At 42.6% G+C, this 10125-nt stretch overlaps 1 protein-coding gene across 1 annotated transcript; it reads left to right on the top strand.

Moving 5' to 3' along the window:
* Positions 1–2486: 2486 nt before the first annotated feature.
* On the top strand, positions 2487–9659 carry LOC124014143 (plasminogen activator inhibitor 1-like). The gene is made up of 8 exons (XM_046328885.1): positions 2487–2664; positions 4164–4402; positions 6424–6648; positions 6907–7101; positions 7462–7761; positions 8101–8187; positions 8440–8523; positions 8803–9659. Exons 2-8 carry the CDS (start codon positions 4165–4167, stop codon positions 8838–8840), a joined length of 1167 nt encoding a protein of 388 aa, XP_046184841.1. The 5' UTR covers positions 2487–2664; position 4164; the 3' UTR covers positions 8841–9659.
* The last annotated feature ends 466 nt before the right edge of the window (positions 9660–10125 follow it).

Below are 10125 nucleotides of genomic sequence, written 5' to 3'. Positions count from 1 at the left end.
TCAGGGGTTTGAACTCGTAACCTTCAGGTTACTAGTCCAACACTCTAACCACTAGGCTAAATCTTGCTAGCTAACCAAGTGACACCCGCATATCTTGCTGTGTTGACAACCGAAAAATGATATGAGAGGGGAATAGTAAATAATTCACCTCATCCAATGACGTCAGCTTACTAGCGGCTACCTAGCTAGCTAACGTTAGACTCTGTGCTTTTAGCTTGCCACATAAATAGATGCGCTAGCTAGCCTATTAGCCACGTTATGACTGACTTGTGATCATTGCCCTTGCTAGTTTGAGTGTAATGATATTCCCAGCCTTTATTTACATGTGTCTGTTTTTGTCATTGAAACTGAAACGGTGCATCCCGAAATAAGGCATCAAACAATGTACCAGGCCAGATGTGATTTACAACCTGATATCAATATTTTTTGGACTACCAAGGAATGTATTGGTGAAATATATTAATCATGCATTGAACTGCATCCATGTATTCTGCCAACAATGCATTAGTGTACGTCATGGAACGTTGAGTCAAATATAACCTCATTTTAAAACCTCTTATAAAGTTGGTTTTGTTGCATAAACTGGGAATGTGATATTTTTTACTGATATTATGATTGCCTGTTTGTTTCACATCTGAAAAGTAGTTCAAACTCTGTCAGTTTCACTTTAACACATTTGCCACCAGAAATGTGTTAATTTGCTGTTTTCAACATCCACTGAAGTAAATAGCAAGTTTACAAGATAGCTACAGCGGTTGCTATGGTAACCAAACAAACATATTTGCTTGTTTAGCTAACCAAACCATCAGTCATAGCTTGCTATTATGAAAATCGAATTCAACAATTGCAATACTGTTTTCAAAAGCAGCTCAAAGAAAATATCTAAAAATAAACTATAGCCATGGAATTTTCCAGTGCAAATATATCGTGCCTTATAGGGAAGTAATGCACGCTCTAGAATGCCCTTCAAGACAATCAGAAAGGAGTATTAAAAAATGCCATGGTATAAATCTACAATACACTATCAACATGCTGTGTGCAACTAGGCAGTTAAGCTCATGTGAACAAGCAGCAACAGCAACTATAATACATGTAGGTTCAAAAACAACAATAAAACGTTAACAGCCTATGACATCACAGAGTCAAAGGGACCCCAAATTTACTACCATGTTGCCTCAAGTTCAACCCCCCCTCCTTCTCAGTTACCGTGGAAACCGTGAAGTTACAGTAAGATGCTTGAGGGAGAGTGGAAAGGAACAAGAATTCTGGGAGACCATCCAGCTTGACCAAACCAGTTTTCCGTTTTGTTATGTTTTGGCCTCAAAGGCTTCTACTGCAGTGGCGGTTCATTTCAGTTTTCACACCTCTTAAACACACATAGCTGTTGGAGAAAAGGAAATACATACAGTGCCTCTCAGCAAAATGAATACGCACACATGCATGCACACACCTTAATCTATAGGATGGGTGTCCCTATACCGGGACGGTTGAGCTAACGTGCACTAATGTGATTAGCATGACAGCTTTAAGTAACAGCAAACTTTCCAGGACATAGACATGTCTCATATGGGCAGAAAGCTAAAATTTGTGTTAATCTAACTGCACTGTCCAATTTACAGTAGCTATTACAGTGAAATAATACCATGCTATTGCTTGAGGAGAGTGCACAGCAACAAAACACTTATCACGGCAACTGGTTTGATACATTCACCTCTGAAGGTAAATAATGTAAGCACAAGGACTATAGACAGCAGGTGCGATGGGGCAATGGTGTGTGTGTGTGTGAACATTTTGTGAATACGCGGCCATGGAATGCTGGCAGCTACAGAACCAAATTTGGAATTCTGATGTGTCAGATCTGTGTTTATGTGTCACCCCTCTCTGACAGGAGAGTGAGAGAGAGGAAGGGAGAGAAAGAGGAATAGAGAGAGAACTACATGGGAAGAGCGGGGATGGACGAGTAGACACAGAGACAGGTAGAATTGGAACCACCTGACCTTTGCCAGACAATGGGAGCTCCAAACTCCCCTGAGTAAATAGCATGACTGAACCCCCCCCCTCCCCCTCTCTCGCTCTCTCTCCCCAAGTGCAAAAAGAAACAAAGAGAAAAATGTTCCTGAGTCTCTGTGTGAGGTAGAGAGTGATAAAGAGGACATAAGTGAGTGTGTGTGTGCCAGAGTGAGAAAGAGAGTGAAAGCATGTGTGTGTGTGTGTGTGTGTGTGTGTGTGTGTGTGTGTGTGTGTGTGTGTGTGTGTGTGTGTGTGTGTGTGTGTGTGTGTGTGTGTGTGTGTGTGTGTGTGTGTGTGTGTGTGTGTGTGTGTGTGTGTGTGTAACAGCCTCGCTAGGGAGTAGAAGCCTGTCTAAGCAGTAAGGGATGTCGACCTCATAGTCACAAGTAACTTCCTCTCTGCACATGTCTACTGGAATGGGGCCTAGAGGGAAGAGGGAGGGGCCTAGGGAGCAATGCCGCTAGTCTACGCTATATAAAGCAGTAGAACTCTTACACACACACTCACACTCAAATGATGCTTCTCTAATAACTCACAGGGAAAACACTGAACGACTGAGCTATTACTATTCCAGCAACTCTCAAGCAACTCAAGAGCTACATCAAGCTAATCTTCATCAAGTTCGTCTACATCTTTCAACACTTCAACTTCAAGGTAAGAGTACGTTTATGATTATATTCTTTAGAGCAAATGTTAAAGTTCTTGGAAATATGCTCATAAGGCAAACTTAGTCTTGTTTTCCATTTGTTGTTATTATTATGAAACAAATCATCAAATGGATATATATATTGTCTGTGTGCATCACTAAACAAACTCAGAGGTTGTAACAATTGCACTGCAATTTGCATACAGACAACATGTTGCATGAGTCAATATTTGAACCCTGAACTTCTGGGGGAAAAACACTGTATATTTTCAAATTCTACAACAGAAATGTGTGTTTAAAGATGTATGAACTCAAATGACCACCGCTGCACTAAAGCCTTGAGGGCAAAATGAACCATTCTGTTTCAAATATGTTTTATTATGAAGCATTATGGTCCAAGTATACAATTAAACAGTCTGATTAAAAAATTAAGAAGCATACTTTTTTACATATATGAAAACAAATATAGGACAACAACAAATGACAATAGCATACAAAGTTGCACCCCAATAAACATTTCTCTCCCACACACTCACTTTCTCTCTGTCTCTCTCTCTCTATCTCTTTCTGTCTCTCTGTGTGTGTGTGTGTGTGTGTGTGTCACGCCAACATGCCCAAGGTTGGCACCTGGGTCTTGTCTCTTGTTTTGTCTCACCCATGTCTGTACCACAGTAAACCAATGCCAGGGTCACTGTGCCATGGTTTGTTTTCCATTGAGAACCAGGGTCGTATTCATTAGTAGACACCATAGCTAAATGTTTTGCTACAGAAAACAAAGATGTTTCTTATTGGTCAATTTCCTGCATAGAACCTCCCTGTTTGAGTCAGTTTTATTCCATTTGCTGCCTGGTGAATATAACCATATAAACTATTTTGATTTACTATCCTTCATCCAGAAGTGTGGTTACATACCTCTGTCTGTGATGTCTATACTGGTCCGGTGGAATAGAAAGTATCTTTGAAGGTTGCCCAACAAGAAACAGATTTATAAACACACTGTGGAATGCTTTTTAAAATGGTTCTAAATTCGAATGGCTAGTAAGCAGAAACTGTGCAAAATAATTTATGCAACTGAGACCGAAACGGACCTGTGTATTTGTAGAGAACATACGATTTGAACAACTATGGTTTTATGTAACCCCTCGGGTAACACTCTTGTATGTACCGCAACAATGCATCTGAAGGATCTTTTCATCTTTCATCTTCTTGTTCAGTCTTTCTTTGATCCTTCTATCATTTGACTCATCTTTCTCCCCTGTCCTCTCCCAATTTTTGAATATTGTTGAATCTCTATAATTTCACAAATCTCTCTCTCCTCGCTTCCCTCTCTCCTAGGATTCTTTATCTTTATTCTTGTTCAATCTTCCCCATCTCCCAAAAATGCTTTACCTGTTTACAATGTTGTTAGATTCCTTTAACCCTCTCTCCTCCTCCTTTGCCCAGGCTGCTTTAGATAATGTTGTTAGAGGTGTCTAACATTCCACTCATCCCTCCTTCCTTTCCCCAGGATGCTGTGCCTGTACGTGTGCTTCCTCCTCAGCCTCTCTGGAGCGGCCCTCTCTAACCTCCAGGAGAAACAGACAGACTTTGGGATGCGGGTCTTCTCCCATGTGGCCCAGACCTCCAGGGGCTCTAACTTGGCCTTCTCACCCTACGGCGTGGCCACCATCCTGGGCATGGCTCAGCTGGGCGCTGGGGGCAACACCCGGAAGACACTCAACGCCAAATTGGGCTTCTCTCTACAAGGTAAGGGTGGGCTGTTTTGTAGCCTCTTACCACAGCTGTGTTGTATAATGACATCAAATCAAACTTAATTTGCCACAAAAAAGTGCAGTTCAAAAAGAAAAGAAAATATTTACCAAGTATGCTATATAAAATGTAATAATAAAATGTAACACAAAAAGATTAAGAATAACGAGGATATATACAGGGTGCACTGGTACCAAATGAGTGTGCAGGGGTACAAGCTAGTTGAGGTAATCTGTACATGTAGGTGGGGAAGAAGTGACTATGCATAGGTAACAAACAAACAGTGAGTAGTAGCTGTGTACAAGAGGGGGGGGGTGTCAATGTAAATTGTCCGGTGGTGAATTTTATGAATTGTTCAGCAGTCTAATGGCTTGGGGGTAGAAGCTGTTGAGGCGCCTTTTGGTCCTAGACATGGCGCTCTGGTACCGCTTGCCGTGTGGTGGCAGAGAAAACAGTCTATCACCTGGGTGACTGGAGTCTCTGACAATTTTATGGGCTTTCCTCTGACACCACCTATTATATAGGTCCTGGATGGCAAGAAGCTTGGCTGCAGTGATGTATTGGGACATTCGCACTACCCTCTGTAGCGCCTTACGGTCAGATGCCGAGCAGTTACCATACCAGGCGGTGATGCAACCAGTCAGGATGCTCTCAATGGTGCAGCTGTAGAACCTTTTGAGGTTCTAGGGGATCATGCTAAATCTTTTCAGTCTCCTGAGGGGGAAAAGGTTTTGTCGTGCCCTCTTCATGACTTTCTTGATATGTCTGGACCATGATAGTTTGTTGGTGGTGTGGACACCAAGGAACTTGAAACTCTCGACCCGCTCCACTACAGCCCCATCAATGTTAATGGGGGCCTGTTCGGCCCGCCTTTTCCTGTAGTCCACGATCAGCTCCTTTGTCTTGCTCACATTGAGGGAGAGGTTGTTGTCCTGGCACCACACTGCCAGTTCTCTGACCTCGTCCCTATCGTTGTTGGTGATCAGGCCTACCACTGTTGTGTCATCAGTAAACTTAATGATGGTGTTGGAGTCGTGTTTGGCCACACAGTCATGGGTGAACAGGGAATACAAGAGGGGACTAAGTACACACCCCTGGGGGGCCCCTGTGTTAAGGATCAGCGTGGCAGACATGTTGTTGCCTACTCTTACCACCTGGGGGCGGCCTGTCAGGAAGTTCAGGATCCAGTTGCAGAGGGCGGTGTTTAGTCCCAGAGTTCTTAGCTTAGTGGTGAGCTTCGTAGGCACTAAGGTGTTGAACACTGAGCTGTAGTCGATTAACAGCATTCTCACATAGGTGTTCCTTTTGTCCAGGTGAGAAAGGGCGGTGTGGAGTGCAATTGAGATGGCATCATCTGTGGATCTGTTGGCGACGAGCGTCAGAGCCGGTGTAGTAGGAGTCAATCTTAATCCTGTATTGATGCTTTGCTTGTTTGATAGTTTGTCTGAGGGCATAACGGGATTTCTTATAGGTGTCCGGATTAGAGTCCCGCTCCTTTAAACTGTCAGCTCTAGCCTTTATCTCAATGTGGATGTTGCCTTTAATCCATGGCTTCTGGTGGGGATATGTATGTACGGTCACTGTGGGGACGACGTCGTCGATGCACTTATTGATGAAGCCGATGACTGAGATCGTATACGCCTCAATGACATTGGATGAATCCCGGAACATATTCCAGTCTGTGCTAGCAAAACAGTCCTTTGGTGTAGCATCTGCGTCATCTCATGCAACTACATAGGGTAGTTGAATGAGTTTTGCAAAGTGAGACAGATGGTAGACTTGGTTTTGTCTACACAATGAGGCCTTGACAATAACATAACTCCAGGCTGACATAATCAAAACAAAAAGAGCCATCCTAGCCGGCGACGAGCAACATCCACACTTTCTCACCATCTCTATATGCAATCGTGACTCATTCATTCTCTCATTCTTTCCATTCCACTTCTCCTCCTTCTCTTCCTTTCCAGACTTTTTGTACTTTTAATCATAAATTAAAATAAATGATTCCTCTCCTCCAGAGCAAGGGATGTCACGTCAGCAGCGTCTGCTACAGCAGAACCTCTCCAGTGAGAAGGGAGTGGAGTTGGCCAGTGGCATCATGGTAGAGAAGAAGATGGCTCTGGAGAAAGGCTTCAGGAGGGGGCTGGGGAAAGCCTTCCAGGCCTCCCCTCACCAATTGGACTTCTCCAGGCCAGACCAGGCCCTGGAATCCATCAATGCCTGGGTCTCTGACCACACCGCGGGTGAGATACAGTAGTGTAGTATTGGCTCATACCTTCAATGTCATGCACATCACCACATATTGCAAGTGCACTTTGTTAAAATCGATGAAGTTGTAGTAGCTAGAGCAACAACAATGCATACAACACAACCAGTGACAGACAGAGAGGATACAAGTTGCTTGTTTTCTCCAGAAAATCAAATTCTTTGTGGGATGAGACAGATTTATAATCAAAACAAACCTCCCTAACACTCTCTTTCCTCTCTTCTCTCTGCTCCAGGTACCATCCCTTCATTCCTGTCGTCCGGTGCTCTGACTGACGAAACTCGCGTGGTCCTACTGAACGCTCTGCACTTCCAGGGGTTATGGAAGGTGCCCTTTGACCCCAAGATGACCGAGGAGAGGCTGTTCCATTGTGCCAATGGCAGCTCTGTGCCCGTACCTATGATGAGGCTCACACACCACTTTAACTACGGTGGGTACCTCAGGATGTTTTTCAAGTGTAGAATTTTCCCATGAGACATTTTTAAATCGCCTTAACATGAGTACATCCTCTCTTCTTTTTAAATACTTTAGAAGTTAACTTAGAATATCTCATTTTGGCAGAATCCTAACATGTGATCTGTAAATGTAACTCAAGTTTTCGTGTCTTCCATCGATATTATTTACACACATTTAGTTAGGACTTGGTCCTTAAGGCATGCGTTCTTCAAAAGTGATTCAAACGAGTCCACCGCAGCCCAGCAGCCAGTGTTTAAAACAGACATGACTACAAGTACTACCTCCACCAATCAAACTGAAACTAATCCAACCTCTCCTCTCTTCTCCTCTACAGGTGAGTTCGTGACCCCCGACGGTGTGGACTATGATGTCATCGAGGTTCCGTACGAGGGAGATTCCCTGAGCATGCTGCTGGTCACCCCCTTCGAGTCCGAGAGGCCAGTGAGCGTGCTCAGTAGCGAGCTGACCACCAGACGCCTGCAACAGTGGAGAGAGGAGCTGAGGAGCGTCAAGCGTCAACTGGCTCTGCCCAAGTTTACCCTGGACACTGAGGTGGATCTGAAGTCTACACTGACCAGCATGGGGTTGGGGGACATGTTCAACCTGGCCAAAGCAGACTTCACTCGCATCACCAGTGAGTACCCTACCATTCATCACTTAGGAACTGGTGTCTGAAGTGGCAGCCTATTCTTTATATATTGCACTACCTTTGACCAGGGCCCAGGCCTCTGGTCAAATGTAGGGCACTATGTAGGGGATAGGATTGGCTCTGTTGCAATATCCACACTACTAGCATTTCACTTTAGAATGAAGGAATGTATTGGGCATACATTCTGTGGTATGAAAGTATGGACATTGGAAAGTGACAGACTTGGTATGATCAGTTGGTGTGTTTAGCAAATACAGAATACTGCATGCTTCTCATTCTTTTTAGACAGCTAATTTAAACTCCCTCTCTTTATTTCTCTGCCAGCTGAGGAAAGGCTGTGTGTGTCCAAGGTTCTGCAGAAAGTCAAGATTGAGGTGAACGAGAAGGGAACCGAGGGATCATCTGCCACAGGTACATTACAAGACCAATACTTATTCCTGATGATTTAACCAATAGTATAAAGAAGTGTTTTGACTTGTCTTTTAGACAGATGTACATAAAGACAATACATTTATGAGGAATTGATGATAGCATAGGCTACAGGGTTGTGTTTTGACAGTGCTTGTTATACGGATGTACATAACAATAATGAATTGATGTTAAAGTGATGTTACTGTACAGAGTTGTTTTGACTGTATTGTCTCCTCTCTTTACCACTTACAGCTGCCATTATGTTCTCTCGTATGGCAATAGAGGAGATCACCATGGACAGGCCCTTTCTTTTCCTCATCCAACACAAGTCCACAGGTGAGCTTCCTCTAATGTGCCTACACCACCATCTATGTTAAAAACTACATCATGTTAGCCTTGGTTATCCAATGTCTCAAATCACCACAAGTCCAGCTAGCTGTGCCCTTTTTATATAAGTGCATACACTTTCAAGTAGGTTCAGGGGAAGTCCTGCTATTTTGGCCCTGCATATACTGAATGATCTTGTATGGAATTCTCTTTGTCCCTCAGACACTTTGACATACTTCCTACCTTGTTCGTCCTCTAATATAAAATATGTTTGTTTTCCCCTCCCAGGTGCTGTACTGTTCATGGGTCAAGTCAACCAACCCTAGCAACACTAACAGACCAATACACCAGAGAGGAAGAAGCGAAGCGAGAGGAATAACGGCCCAAAATCTGTCTTCACCAGCGATGAGTTTTTGTATGGAGGTCAATGAGAGTATCAAATTTGGTTAACAAAAAAATGAATGGCTTATCTTCTACATGTGGCTTATTTTATCTAATACATGTTTCTTGATGCTTAGGTCGTTACGAGTGTATTGATATAAATATGTCAGACGACATCCCGGCAACTTTGAGAAAAAAACACTTTATATCGGAGTTGTGACTGTTTTTCACACGCATATCTGCCCTCACATTGGCTAGCTAGAATGGCCCCCCCCTGATCTTGCCTCCTCCCGACTGCCTTCCATTTTTGAAGAGATTGACCTGAGTATCTGTTCAATATAATGGATTATCTGTGCTGATATACAACAACCATGAACATTCCTTTCATTACATTGACAGGGACACCTGTCAATCAACTTGCTACTGAAACTGACCATAGTTAAATCTATGACCTGGACAATAACTGTAACTTAAATGATCCTTAATCTGTATATTACCAAATTGGCAAAATGCATATATTTTGATAAGTGAAAGTTTATATATCTATTATTTGCGCTGACGGGATATGTTTTTTAAAATTTGTGAGCAATGGGTATGGTTGTTAATGCCTGATACTGATATGAAGGGAAAATTATTGAATGTGTAAGAAATATTTTTATTTTGCTGTTGAATTTTATTGTCTGTAATGCTCTGTTTGTTCCGACAAGTCTTATTTTTGCAGTATTTATATATTTATTAAAATGAAAACCTTTTTAAAAACCTTACATGTTGTGGACTACAATTTATTAGTTTTGACCTCTGGTGTTCATAACATGAATAGTGACCTAGAAAAACAATAATTTAGTGGTTGGACTAGTTGGATCCAGAAATATAGGTTTTAATTCAGATAAATATACAATACAATATGCCCCACTAGGTGATATAAGCTGTCTGTAACCTACCTGTTGTGGTTGCAGTCACTTTAGGCAACAGAGTAGGCTTAAATGTAATATTTCAAGCAATTATTTGTAGAGCCTATGATAAAACTGGCATACTAAATTGTGTAGAAATCTATAAACATCTATATCTTGCTGACTGAACGCACACTTTTTGGCCATCACCTCGTAAAAACGCAGTTTCCATGGAAACCACATCGATCTTCTTGTCATGGCAACAACATCCGAACATACTGTACTGATACGAGAGACACATGCCCCCCTCCTCATCCTCCAAGAATCTTAGAGCACCACG

Source organism: Oncorhynchus gorbuscha, linkage group LG25, assembly GCF_021184085.1.
Source record: "Oncorhynchus gorbuscha isolate QuinsamMale2020 ecotype Even-year linkage group LG25, OgorEven_v1.0, whole genome shotgun sequence".
NCBI classification, from domain to species: domain Eukaryota; kingdom Metazoa; phylum Chordata; class Actinopteri; order Salmoniformes; family Salmonidae; genus Oncorhynchus; species Oncorhynchus gorbuscha.
The sequence above is the reverse complement of the archived record's forward strand: the minus strand, read 5'-3'. Positions and strand labels throughout refer to the sequence as shown.